The sequence below is a fragment of the Mauremys mutica genome, chromosome 11, assembly GCF_020497125.1.
Source record: "Mauremys mutica isolate MM-2020 ecotype Southern chromosome 11, ASM2049712v1, whole genome shotgun sequence".
Taxonomy (NCBI): Eukaryota; Metazoa; Chordata; order Testudines; family Geoemydidae; genus Mauremys; species Mauremys mutica.
In genome coordinates this window covers 71,318,618-71,332,717 of record NC_059082.1, presented here as the reverse complement: position 1 = coordinate 71,332,717, position 14,100 = coordinate 71,318,618, and the positions used below count along the sequence as shown (strand labels likewise).

Below are 14,100 nucleotides of genomic sequence, written 5' to 3'. Positions count from 1 at the left end.
AAGATTGGGACAAGGTGTCTCGGGCCGGGGGCAGGGACTGAACCTGGAGGCTAGCAGGAGGGAGAAGGAAACTGGAGGGGAGACTGACCCTGGGAGCTGGATTGGGGCAGACAACCTGGCTGGGCAAGGAGACTGGGACTGGAAACCAGGGAAAGAAACAGACAGAGGGGGGCGGGGGAGTCGTAGGGACTGGGAACCATTAGGTAGGAAGGGACTGAGAACGGACAGTGAGCCAGGGAGGAAGAAAGGGAATAGCTGGGCAAGGAGACCGGGACTGGGAACAAGTTGGGTGGGGAAAGAAGAAGAGGGGAGGGAAAACAGAAATGACAAGAAGCTAGGGTGTGGGTGTAAAGTGTGGATAATAATATCTCACAGGGATGTTGTGAAAATAAATGTATTAATATTTGTGAAGCACTCAGATGCTATAGTGGTGAATGCTACAGAAAAGACCATGAGGAAATTAATAATTCTGTCTTCAGAGCAGAGTTGGACTCGTGCAGTAAATACGGCATGGGCCACACATTGAACATCAAGGAGAAAACAAAATATTGAATAGCTTCTCATTAATTGAGCACCATCCTGCCTGTGAACTGAATGAGGCAGGGATCCTGTGGGGGAAAAATAGTATGTGGTTATATAATTAATCGTACGCACAAGGGGGCCAAATTAAGGTTGCACAGGCAAGAGGAAAAAAAATCAAGCCTGCTCTTTACCATGAGGCAAGAAAGAGAGATACCATTGTGGCTGTTCTTCTTCATGAGAGACACTCAGATGCTAGGGTGATGGTGGCCATATACAAACCCTGATGGATAGCTAATTCAAACATAATAGATCTTTTGCTGAATTTGTATACAGTGTTTATTTGGAACCACTTTTTTCTTTTACCGTACCCGTTGACCATATGGATCATTACATTTCAGCATGATGGTTACTTCTAAATACATCTTTTCACTTCAAAAAGTCATTTCACATTTGCACTCTCTTTACTTAGGCACTGTTTCTGCAAACACTTATGCACATGCTTTACTTTACCACTGTGATCAGTCCCATTGTGGGAATATTCACGGTAACAAAGTTGTCTACTTATGCTAAACAATCAGTTCCACCTTGTATTGTGCTGTGACACTATCAGTATCTTTCCAAGACCATCTCTGTGTAGCTCAAAAATGTGTCTCTTTCACCAACAGAAGTTGGTCCAATAAAATATATTACCTCACCCACCTTGCCTCGGCAACAAAGTTAGACATGTGCAGAAGTGTTTGCGGAATCAGGGCTTTAATATCAAAAATATGTTGCTGATAAAGAGGGCATTGGAGCATCACAAGAGCTTATCATCATACATTGTGGAGAAAGAGGAAAATGATTAGAAATAATAGAATGTTGGGAGATCATCATCTGATTGGCTAATGTATAAGGCATTAAATGGGTGATCCAATGCCCATAAAAGTCAATGGGCGTCCTTCCATTGATTTCAGTGGACACTGGATCAGACCCTAATATTTTAGAATTTTCCTGTACATTGAAACAGCATCTCTGTCACAAATTTATGTGCATTATTCCATTGCACCTCAGCAGAGTAATATAACTGAAGTGTTGGTATCTCCTAGGGATCAAAGGCTATAGACAAATCACAGGGCCAACAGCTCTTTCCATGCTATCATTAATCTCCAGGATATGCCCTATATCTCAGTCATTATTATAATTTATGCCTCTAGTACCCAGCAGTTATTCTCTGAAGATCTCACAGAGCTTTACCAACATTTGAACACCTCACAATGCTCCTGTATTACAACCCCCATTCTACAGCCAGGGTAACTAAGGCACAGACACATGACGTAACCTGTAAAAGGGCCACACAGTGAAACAGCAACAGAACTGGGAGTAGAACTCCTGACTTCCAATCCTGTGCTATCACTTCTAGGCAGACAGTTCCATTGCTTAACTATTTACATTTATTTCCACACAGATTATCCTGCTAGCTATATAACAATCTGAGACAGTTTCATCACTTACAATTTTCAGTTCTTAATGGAATGGGATGACGACAGGTCCAATATCAGCTTTAGTGATCATTCCAGAAAGTTAAGAAGAGCAAAGAAGAGCTATAGAGCAGTGTTCAGACCTTTCCTTATTTTAACCATATTGCTGAGCAGTTAGTAGAGAAAACATTTGATTTGTTTTTTTACAAAGATGATCTTGCTGTCTCTCTTTGTTCTGAAAGCTGCCAATTGCTGCCTTAAGAGTGCATCTCAAATTAGCCCCATAGGCCCCACACCTGAAAGGAATTCTGCATGAGCAGGCTCCTACATACACAAGGAGGCCCATTAAAATTAAGGGGGCTCTGCATGGGTGCTGGGGTCTATGTGGACAGAATAAATTGTAATATTGGGGCCAGAGGCCCTGATTCAGCAAAGCACTTAAAACATGTGTAAATGCATTCCTATTCAGCAAAGAACTTAAGCATGTACTTAACTTTAATTTCACTGGCACTTCAGCACATGCTTAAAGTTAAGCAAGTGCTTAAGTGCTTTGCTGAATTGGAGCCATAACTGAGCACTGTTTTGCTCCACATTTATTAGGAGACCACATCTGTTAGCCAAGCGATTTTTGTCAGTGCTCTGGGTGATTACTTATGACATTGGTCACTATATAAATACAAGGTATTTTTTTACATTATACATCATTTAGGATCTGAGCCTGGTCTCACTGCAGACAACAGGATTTTTGCCAGTTATTTCAGTGGGAGCAGGACTGATCAGTTAATAAGGAAATAGCTGGAACTACTGCAGCGGCATTTCTTTTATTTACCACTGCTCTTTATATTGTTGATCATTGTGAGATGGAACTATTTGGTCCCCTGCAGAAGCAACTAGAAACAATGTACTGTAGTTCTCTTCATATTTATTACATATACTAAAAGGCAGCGACCAGGCTCTTAAACATCTTTTAATCTTTATGGCAAAATTATGGTTGAAGTACAGGGAAAACATGAATAATGCAGGAATGCAAAGATCACACTACCTGATTGTGTAGCTGACAGCAACCACAACATCTTAAACCATCATGCGTAGTGTCAGGGTCAGAAGATAGTATTACTAGGTCACGGTGACACTAGACAATTTGTTTAATGATAATCATAGAACATATCAAATGTTAGCATAGACGTAGAGATGGTTTCTTATATTGCTTCAGCTTTTTAAATGAAAAAGCACTTTGGACTAAAATATTTAGGAAATAATTCTGCTGAAGTTCATGACAGTATTTATTCTGCTATTGTATTTTATACAAAAATTTCTTCTTTTCTAGGAATGGGAAAGTACATAACCCTCATTCTTACCAGAGGACAGTAGGAGAGAAATAAACTTCATTCTTTAGCTCCAGACATTTCAACTCTTCAGGGTATATCCTCCATTTGTCACACACCCTGAACTCCCACCCAAAACTCTGGCTGATATCCTGACCACATTCTAGTCAATAGAAGTTTTGCTATTGACACCTGTAGGACTAAGATTTCACCTGTTTGATTTTTCAGCGCATTGTCATAGTGGTCATAGCAGAAAAAAAAAATCGAACATAAAATAGTTTATTCCCAAAACATCTCTGCACTATTTCCTTGAGGGTCCATGCCAAGTACCAAATCCCACCTGATGTAGAGGCTTTTGGAAACTGCCTGGATGGGACTGCGTATTTATTTCCTTATAATGGAAATGGATGCCCAGGGAGAGCACTAGAAGTGACATATAATGACTTGGTTCATTGTAGGGCATGAGTCTCATTTACACTATGGACCCTTCACACTATAAGTTACAGTTACATCCACTATTAGTTACACTGCCAGAGTTGTGTATAAGGCTTTAGTGTAAATGAGGACCAGGCCCTATGGACTGTTCAGCTGCTAACTCCTCGTGACAAAAGGGAGAGCCTCTTATTGAGGATGATGATACCACAGCACCTCCTCTGACATGAGTGGAGTTGGAAGATGGAGTTGTCTGGTTTTTAGAACGGATGTTAGCGCATCCATTTACACTATTGTAGTCGGTCTCAAATTAACACTTCTCTAGTCTCACCTGAGACTGCTGTTGAAGCTTCTCTTGCATCTGCTGGTGTTAATGTCCTAGCTGGCTGTCACTTGTTAATTAATTCTATGTAGCTTATAACAAACAGAAGACAAAGAGTAAAGGAACAGCCTGCAGAGTGTCAGTGTTTTAGTGTAATGCAAGTTCCCCTATGCTTATGGAAGAAGTTAGTGGAATTAGATTAGGAACTAGCTCTGTAAATATTTTATCTAGATATGCTTTAATACTTTCATTTAGTCTATACTGCAAGCAGATTCATTTCATGGTTAGAACTTCACAATATGAATTGCTTCGTATTTGTCTGAATTGCACTTTTCAATTTAATTCTGAAATTTTGAAGCCAAAAAAGCAGTGTCTTCCCAAAAGCACTGTGTTTAAATGGGTGCAGACAGTAAAACAAATGTGGAGGGAAAGTTATGTACCAGGTAACTCTCCAGAAAAACAATCCAATGGGGGTTTGAAATATTCCTATTAAGCAAAAGGAAACAACTAACATTTCTTTAGTCGTTTTCTGGACTTAATAAGAAAACTGGCAAAGCACTTTTGAAAACAGAATTCACTGCTCTAGGGCCAGATCCTTAGCTAATGTAAATTGCTGATTGCTCAGAGATGGTTTCATTATTGAAAGTGTCATATGTCCACTCTATACTTGTATACTGACTGCACCATTATTTTTATAAAATATCTCCCTTTGTCCTCTGGGTTTAGTTCATTTTTATAAACACCTTACACTACTAAAATGTAAGCAGTTGGGTGAAGAGAAAGAGATATCAGATCATCTGAAAAACAACATATTCAGGTATTGTAGAGTAACTTATTTAACTAAAATCTCTCTTCATATGATACACTCCTCCATGATGATTTCATTCTAACTGTAATGGAGGGGAAGCAAATGAAGAGTGTCATTAATAAATAAATAAATACCAGTAACTCTAGATTTCTGCCTGTATCACTATACAGTGACATCAACTTCATTCTGAAATTCAGCTCTTTTAGATGTTTGTAACCCATCTTTCAGCCAGGATTAGCATCACATTTGGTCTCAGTGTTGAATTTCAGACTTCACAGAACCCCATCTTTAATTGTTGAAGTCACTCTATGTTAGCCATTGCCCTACTTTTATATTTTTTACTGTACTGTGCACTCATTTCAATTACTTTACTGCTTATGAATATTTTGCTGGGGGTGAATGGTTTTTAAATGTTGTGTTCTCTAAGTGGCAGAGTTTACGAGACAGTCAGGCACAGTCCTTTGAATTTTTTGTCCTTAAATGTGGAGTTGAACATGGATGTTGTACAAGCAAATGTCTATGTGGTGGTCTCCCTAAGAAATTTAATCCACCAGTGTAGTGTTTTTGCTAACTGCAGCATTAAAATAGATTTGGTTGATTTTTTACACTAGTTACATGACATAATTCAGTGTAAAGGTGGGGAGGGGAGAATGTTTGATTTGGTAGCTGGCAGAACACAGGCAGTCTTCCAGATGTTGTCAGGTCTTCCATAATAGCCTTGGTCTTGATGTTGTCTTCAATACAATTTATATTTTCTTTTCCTTGCAAATTAGTATCAACTGGCAAACCAAATGCTTAAGAATAAAAGAGTTCAGCAAGCAGCATACAAGGAATCCAAGTGGAAACAAAGGAAGCCCACAATAAAGTCCAGGGATCAAATACTGGCCCCACTGGAGTCAATGGCAACACCCTAGAAGATTAAAACATACAGTGTAAATTCTAGCAAGAAAATGCTGGGTGCTGAAATAGATCCAAACAAGACTTCAGAAGCAACCCATTAGTACATGAAGAGAAGGAAACTCAGCAAGGAAGTTATAATGTGAGACTTCACATGATCTTGAAAAGACATAAGAGGATCTAAAATACAACATTTAGAAGAGGATGCAAAACCTCCTGAAAGGGAAAGGGACAATTTATGGGTAAAAAGCTGCACAAAATACATAGTACATCAGTCCCAGCTTCCTTTGATTGACTGACTATAACAAATTTTAAATGGAAGACGAACATGAGTATGAAATACTGAGCTGAAAGGATGGATAGGAGGACCATGAAAAGCCATGGGACCAGATCTCCAAATGGTGCAAATCAGCACAACTCCGTTAAAATCATTTGAAATACACTGATTTGAACCAACTGAGGATCTGGCCCATGTTTCAAAGTGTGAGCCATGATTACTATGAATAGCTTTCCAGCTGACCAGAGACAGGAAAAGAGCCTGCTGACAGCATTCAGTATTTGGTATAGTTCATATGAGACCCTGTTTATGGAGATGAATCCTGAAGTCTATATTCAGTTTTACTTAGTCCTTATTGAGGCAATATTCTCACTGACCTCAAGGGGAATTTTCGCTGAATATGGATTGAGTAAAGCTTTCAGGATTTAGCCTACAGTGCAATTGTTCATATTCTAGCCATGGTGTATAGAATTGATCCTGTTTGTGAAAACAATGCAATTAATCCCTATCCAACAATATTTGAGTAGCTACTTTGGGCCAGATCTCTCAGCTGGTGGAAATGGGACTTAGGTCATTTCACATCAACTGCCCCTATTCAAGCCGATAGATCTTATTTTGTTACTAATTGTGCAAAATCAAAGAGGCATTTAAAGCAAGTGTCTAATTATTAGTGATTTAAGACTTCTTACAAAATGTGTGGCAATAAATAAAGGAAATGACTATTAAATTATTATTACTTTTTTATATTGAGAACACTTTAGGTTTCTTGATTCCAAATTGAGGTACACAAAAATTATGGTGCAATTACTCTGGCCTGATACTCCTCTGACTAATACTATGTAGATCACTAGTAAATCCACTGACATTTACACAAATATAAGATGAGAATCAAGCCTAGACTTATATGTAATTATATATAATGTATGATTTTTGTCTCCTGTGAGATATTCTCTGCTCAGCATGTTAAGCAATTCCTACCAATACTAACAAGAGCAATGCATGCACTTCAAGAGGATAATATATGCATAAATGAATTACTGTACTAAAACCTGACACATCTGTACATACAAACTAACAGTTCAAGTGCTTTTACTGTGGTCTTCATCCTGCAACCCTTGCTCACATGAATAATCCTTAATCACATGAGCAGAATCTTGCTTGAGAAGTGTAACCTGAACTCTGCAGTTCCAGGTTTTCTAACATTCGAGAGATTTCTTTTCAACTCTAATGTTCTTGAAAGTTAATATGGACTCAAACCACCACTATGTGCCTGCAATTCTAATTTCACTTTAAGGAAATCCCTTGTGTTGTTTTTTCTATAGGTCTATAACCACACTAAATTCCAATCTGTCATTTGTAAAATACTTCTGTTATCTATTCCATGTATTTAAAATGACTTACATATGGACATCCTGTCTTGCAAGGAAGAAATGGATAACAAAACTAACCTGTTTACTTTTACCCTCATTTAGCTGGCTTTTGCTCTCATGGATGGTTTCAGTCTCCCCTCTGTCCCGTTCCAGGGATAGCACTGTAATTTAGGAAATGGCTCAGACATGTGAAAAATCAAGCTTGCTGTAGAAAGATCATCCCAAAGGACGTCTTCCTTTCCCCTATCTTAATAACAAGTTATCTTTGTCAGACTGACACATCACTTCAGATCTTTCATCTCTCACTTCCTCTGAGCCTCCCCAGAGTCAACAGACTTAGAGAAACCAAACTGGCTTTTCTTTTCTAAGCATCTGACTGTTGGAGTCACCCTCCAGCGTGCGACTTTAAAATCTGGATGCTATTTGGAAACCCCAAGTCCTTGGAGTTTATAGACTATGTCTTGATAGCAGAGTTGAAAATTTAATTAAGCACATATGTGGATTTATTAAAAATTTGCTGCTCTTGTTTGTATTCTCTTACAATATAAATAGAAAAAAAAAGGTTATTTAGTTAGGCAGGAAATTTGAGCTCAGTCTCAAGTCGAGTATTTGATCCATGACAAGGTAACCTAAGTAGTGGTTATTGTCACCTTTTGAATCCTATATAAGACAGGCTGGCAAGCCAAACAACACTACTGTTTTGTCTCATATCTCTTCAGCTATTTTTTCTTCACCTACTTGGGAAAATCAAAAAGGTGAGCAGCCAGCTAGAGATTAAAGAGCAGATCTGTGCAAGGATGAGCAGTAGCAAGTACAGTAGCTCATAGTGTAAGATGTTCAGTTTTATCTCTGGAGGTTGTATACAGATGGAGCTTATGTAGATAAGTTCCAGTTTTTGTTTTCTTTTTCAGGCTTGCTGGTGGAGGAAAAAAAACTTCTTTCCTTTTTCTTCTGCATGCCCTATTACTGTGTATTGCTAAATGCCACACATTCCAACAAACTAGTGGTTAGGTTACTTTAACTATTACATGGAGAGTTTAAATCTGTCTGACCCGCCTAAATATTGAGTAGGTAACAGATAAAAATGTGTCACCAACTTAAAATGATGTTCATGCAAGCAAATTGATTAAAATAGGGATATAAAAAAAATTAAGTAACAGTAGTTTCAGTAAAAAAAACAGGAGTACTTGTGGCACCTTAAAGACTAACAAATTTATTTTAGCATGAGCTTTCGTGAGCTAAAGCTCACTTCTCAGTGTTTACCAGTTAGCGTCTCTTCCCTTAAAATACTCCTGTTACAATATTTAATTAAAAAATGGTCTATTATAAAACTCTAAACAAACAAGTTTACTGGAGGCACATGTTTACTTGTGTATGTGTTTGCAATTCACTTGTACCTGTCTGCAATACATTTTAATTTTTTTTAACCAGGTTTAAAATGAGCATCACTGACATCCTCAGCCCTTCTGATATTGCTGCTGCCCTTAGGGACTGCCAAGGTAAGAAAATCTATAGGGAAACATAAATCTGTTATTCAGTAAAATATGTAACAAATTTAATTCAGGCTTCAAGGAATACTAAAAATATGTTTCCAGAGAGTTCACCATGGAAAAGAGATTGTTTGTTGTCTGACTTAGTGGCTGGCTGAGTTAATTTGTTACTGTTCACAACTAAGGCTGATGGTGGGCTGAGTTTATACGTTATCCACATATGATTTTTTTTAATGTTTCCAGATGCTCATTTATTATGTTGTAAGATTAATTAAATTGTCAGGGCACCTAGAGCTTCTTGTATTGGCAGCCCTTTCTATTTTACTACTGTTTACTCTAAACAATAAAATTAAAATCTCAAAGTAACATGATCAGACTGTTCAGGATTTGAAGCTAAGACAGGAGTGCTAACTGAAGTGACTTGGGTCATCCTGGCTTTTATTGTTTGTCTCCAGCCCCCGATTCCTTCAGCCACAAAAAATTCTTTCAGATCAGCGGAATGTCCAAAAAGAGCAGCAGTCAGATCAAGGATATCTTCCGGCTCTTAGACAATGATCAAAGCGACTTTATTGAGGAAGATGAGCTCAAGTAAGAGTTTTTGTTGTTTCTTTGACTAGTAAGAGACTTTCACAGAGGTCAGCATTACTCTGTGTCCTAAACCTTCCTCTGTTGAAGCTGAGGGCAGGTCATGCTGAATGTAAGTATGGTAAATCCTTGTACTGATTTTGAATGATGTCCTATGGGAATCTTTAGAGAGAAAGCAATACAGTCTAAAAACTAGCAATAAAGGAGAGAGTAGGTACAGAAAAATGTCATTCCCTAGGGCTGTGCTTTGGCAAAGTGTACAGTCAGACATGCCCGGACTGCACTTATCAAGCAGGAATGTATGAAATAAAGCTTTAACTCCCAAAACAATGCACACTCTGTTTGGATGACTTGGCAAAAAGGTGTAGATAATCTGTTTATAGAAACTGATCAGCTTGATAATGCACCTGGCATAAAAAGAATTGTCTTCCATGATAATCACACCCAAAGTATATTTTCCTCTAGGTATTTCCTCCAGCGGTTTGAGTGTGGAGCCAGAGTATTAACTTCTTCAGAAACCAAGACTTTTTTGGCAGCTGCAGATCATGATGGGGATGGCAAAATTGGGGTTGAAGGTATGAAGTTATTTACATATTGAATAATGTGCAGGAGAATGTGATTATGGGGCCTCGTTCTTCTCTCACTTATACTGGTTTCACATCAGTGTGATTCCACTGACTTCTGTGAAGTCACCCTTGATTTACAACATGTGTGAGGGGAGAATCAGGCCATGATGTTGGAGACCCATCTTTGAAATCCCTTGAGCAGGAGCAGACTGAAAATATCAGACCACACATCCTATGGAACCTAATAATTACTGATCACTCAAAACTCCTGTTTACTTCAATGGGAATTCTATGTTCAGAATAGTGGGATGATTCTCTTCTCATTTAAACTGGTGTAAATCAGGAGTGACAGTATTAGTGGAGTTACACTAATGTAAAACCTATGAGAGGAAGACTCAGACAATGGCAGGATCACCACAGTATCACATACAAGTGGGCTCATTTACACTAGCATACACCAGCAATAACTCCATTAATGTCAGTGAAATTATTCCAGATTTGCAAAAGTTTAACTGAGAAAAGTATTTGAACCATTGTCTGCTTTGCACAGAAGCAATGCAGGGTGAGTGTAATAGGAGGGCAGAGATGATCAAGTAGCATCATCTCCCTTCCCCAGATCCCACAAAAGGTCCTCTATGTGTGGGGTTTGGATGCTGTGGATTTCAGGTAGTGTCTGGGTGAGGATGGGGTCCGACCTGGGGGAATGATCACCCTAGACCAGGCGTTCTCAAACTGCATTGCACCGTGACCCCTTCTGACAACAGAAATTACTACATGACCCCAGGAGCGGGGACCAAAACCTGAGCCCACCCAAGTCCTGCCAAAGCCCAAGCCTCACCACCCCGGGCAGGGGGACCAAAGCCCAAGCCCCAGGGCTTCAGCCCCAGGTCAGGGGCCTGTAACCTAAGCCCCACCACCCACGCTGAGGCTCTCAGGCTTTGGCTTTGGCCCCAGCAAGTCTAATGCCAGCCTTGGCGACCCCACTAAAATGGAGTCATGACCCACCTGGTGTCCCAACCCACAGTCTGAGAATCGCTGCCCTAGGCAGTAGCATCTTGCCCCAACACCTGGAGATTCCAGTCTGATTTAATGCCCAGTGCAGCAGTAACTTCCACATGTCCAGGTTCTGTGTCTTCTAGTCCCCTTCTGGGACAGGTGGTGCACAAAGTGGACAGGCAGCCAATGGCAGCTTGGCTGAAGAAGGGGCCAGGCTGTCATAGAGAAGGGGCCCTAGAGAGCAACATGAAAGGAATATCCCTGTGTGCAGGTTCCCCAGGCTGCTGCATGATGGGAGGGCCACAACTCTCCTGTTCCTTCCCCTAGAGCAGGGGTGGACAAACTATGGCCTGCGGGCCAGATCTGGCCCACAAGCCATTTTAAGCCATCCCACGAGCTCCCGCTAGGGAGTGGGGTAGGGGGCTTGCCCTGCTCCGGCGCTTCCGCCAGGGTGCTGGGTCGGGGGCTGCATCACATGGCTCGGCCCTGCTCCGGTGCTGCAGCCAGGGCGCAAGGTCAGGGACTGCACCACGTGGCTCAGACCCACTCCGGCGCTCCAGCCAGGACACAGGGTCAGGGGCCACACCACGCGGCTCCCAGAAGCAGCAGCAAGGTCCCAGTGTGGCTCCTACCCTCTCCAATGGCCCCCTCCGGCACTCCAATGGAAGCTGCAAGGGCGGTGCCTGCGGATGGGGCATCGTGCAGAGCCACCTGGCCACACCTTCCTGAGAAGGAGCCGGAGAAGGGACACGCCACTGCTTCCAGGAGCTGCTTGAGGTAAGCATCACTGGGAGCCTGCACCCCTGAGCCTCTCCCCACACCCCAACCTCTTGCCTCAGCTCTCTAAACCCCTCAATCTCAGCCTGGAGGACCCTCCTGCACCCCAAACCTCTCATCTCGAGCCCCACCCCAGAGCCCACACCCCCAGCTGGAACCTGCACCCCTTCCCACACCCCTGCCCAGCCATGATCCCCCTCCTGTCCTCCAAAACCCTCGGTCCCAGCCCAGAGGACCCTCCTACACCCCAAAATCCTCATCCTTACCCTACCCCAGAGCCCACACCCCCAACCAAAGCTCTCATCCCCTCCCATGCCCCAACACCAATGTTGTGAGCATTCATGGCCTGACATACAATTTCTATTTCCCAATGTGGCCCTCAGGCCCTAAGTTTGCCCACCCCTGCCCTAGAGGGAATGAAAGCTAGTACCACAGAAAATGTGCACGGGTAAACTCATGGGATTTCATGAATAATTTATCTACTCCCATGTGGGTAGGATTGAGGGAATATTCTGTCCCACAGAATCTAAGGGCCTGCAAGGTTCTAAAAGCTGCCATGTTTCTATGTAGGCCCAATATCTTGCTCTAAATAAACTAAAAAAGTCAATTAAAAAATAGGAGATGGCTGAACTTATTTTGCTTTATTTAAAACCCACTCAAACATCATGGCTTCAGATGTTAATTCAAACTAACATATTATTGGGTTCCTTCTTCATTTAGAAGAGATTATGAAAAAGAGGGGCAGTGGGAATTGGGAACAATATTAACATAATATAAACACCACAAAGAAGACATTCAGTTGTTCCAGCCTAGCTCTTGGTGGCTCTAATACATAACACACATTTTCCTTGAGGTAGGAAAATGTGTGTTTCTTTTAAAAATGAAATCAACCTTGGGAAAAAGATGTGGGTTTAAACTACAGGAAAATGGGGTCGGGGCGGCTCTAGGATTTGCGCCGCCCCAAGCAGGGCGGCACGCCGCAGGGGGCACTCTGGCAGTCGCCGGTCCCGCGGCTCCGGTGGACCTCCTGCAGACGTGCCTGCGGAGGGTCCGCTGGTCCCGCAGCTCCGGTGGACCTCCCGCAGGCATGCCTGCGGATGCTCCACCGGAGCTGCAGGACCAGCGGACCCTCCGCAGGCATGCCTGCGGGAGGTGCACCGAAGCTGCCTGCCGCCCTCCCGTGGGACACCGCCCCAAGCGCACGCTTGGCACGCTGGGGTCTGGAGCCGGCCCTGAATGGGGTTGTGAAATTAGTCTGGTGAACCCCCCAAGTAGTCCAAAAGGCCCATAAAATAGTGAACCTCATGAGGTTCTATAATAAGCAGCAAACAATAGAGGGAAAATTTTCATGACTGTTTTCTTGGACACGTTAATCTGAGAGAAATAATTTAGGTAATAAACCCCAGTACTGGTGACTATGGTCCCAAAATTGCATGACTCAGGATGATGCTTGTCAGTTAGTCTGAGATGGAGGAGAAACCTACTTTATAACAATCAGGAGGCTTGTCCAAAAACTTATATATTTCTTCTATATTTTTACTTCCCGTCTAGGCTTCTTTCACTTGATTGTTTTATGCTCTTTTCAGTTGCAAAGCTCGTGATAAGGCTGTAGTGTCCAGTTTTTTTCAATGTATTGTTTTTATTAATGCTACTGTTACTTCTCCATTGTTCTTTGGTAGAATTCCAGGAAATGGTGCACTCCTGAAGGACTGAAGGCAACAGAGAAAGAAACAGAAAGGGAAGGGGGGATGAATCTGCAGGAGATGATACGCTAAAACTCTGTAAATCATGGAGTCCCCTTGTTTATTTATTAATCTTCACAGTGTCTGTTATTTGTTTGCTGCTCTAATGAGGTACCAAAGCACCAGTTAATAATGATTTTTGATAATGTGGACCATTTTACCATGTTCTAGGAACACATTTCAGCAGATACTGCCCTTAAAATTATCCAATAAATTTCTCATCACATGCTGCTGCCTGTGCTTGATCTTTCTGACCACCACACTGAAACGTGTGTGAATTCTTAAACTAAAAGAGTTAATCTCTGAAAGATACTGATTCCCACTCCCCCACCAGTCCTCCATGGGCAGCCCTTCTGTTGAAGTCAATGGAAGTTCTCTTGTTGTGTCAAGCCCAAATTTTCAACCAAACTGTTGACTGTCAAAGACTAAGTCCTGCAGCTTTTACTCAGGAGGACATGGGGGAAAGAAATCTCTGCCTGACTTCCAATTAAAAAACATTCATGGACTTTTGCCTAAGAAAGAGCTTCAGAATGG

General features: G+C 41.6%; 1 protein-coding gene across 1 annotated transcript; it reads left to right on the top strand.

Annotated features, from left to right (window-relative positions):
* The first annotated feature begins 8,048 nt into the window (after positions 1-8,048).
* On the top strand, positions 8,049-13,616 carry LOC123343948 (parvalbumin, thymic CPV3). Its single transcript, XM_044979561.1, has 5 exons — positions 8,049-8,165; positions 8,842-8,909; positions 9,356-9,488; positions 9,951-10,060; positions 13,504-13,616. Exons 2-5 carry the CDS (start codon positions 8,849-8,851, stop codon positions 13,527-13,529), a joined length of 330 nt encoding a protein of 109 aa, XP_044835496.1. The 5' UTR covers positions 8,049-8,165; positions 8,842-8,848; the 3' UTR covers positions 13,530-13,616.
* The last annotated feature ends 484 nt before the right edge of the window (positions 13,617-14,100 follow it).

What these genes read in the sequence shown, in the direction of transcription:
- LOC123343948 (XM_044979561.1), top strand. Translation starts at nt 8,849, where the DNA reads ATGAGCATCACTGACATCCTCAGCCCTTCTGATATTGCTGCTGCCCTT. An exon ending in TGCCCTTAGGGACTGCCAAG is followed by an intron (nt 8,910 to 9,355) that starts GTAAGAAAATCT and finishes GTTTGTCTCCAG; the next exon opens with CCCCCGATTCCTTCAGCCAC. An exon ending in TGGCAAAATTGGGGTTGAAG is followed by an intron (nt 10,061 to 13,503) that starts GTATGAAGTTAT and finishes GTTCTTTGGTAG; the next exon opens with AATTCCAGGAAATGGTGCAC.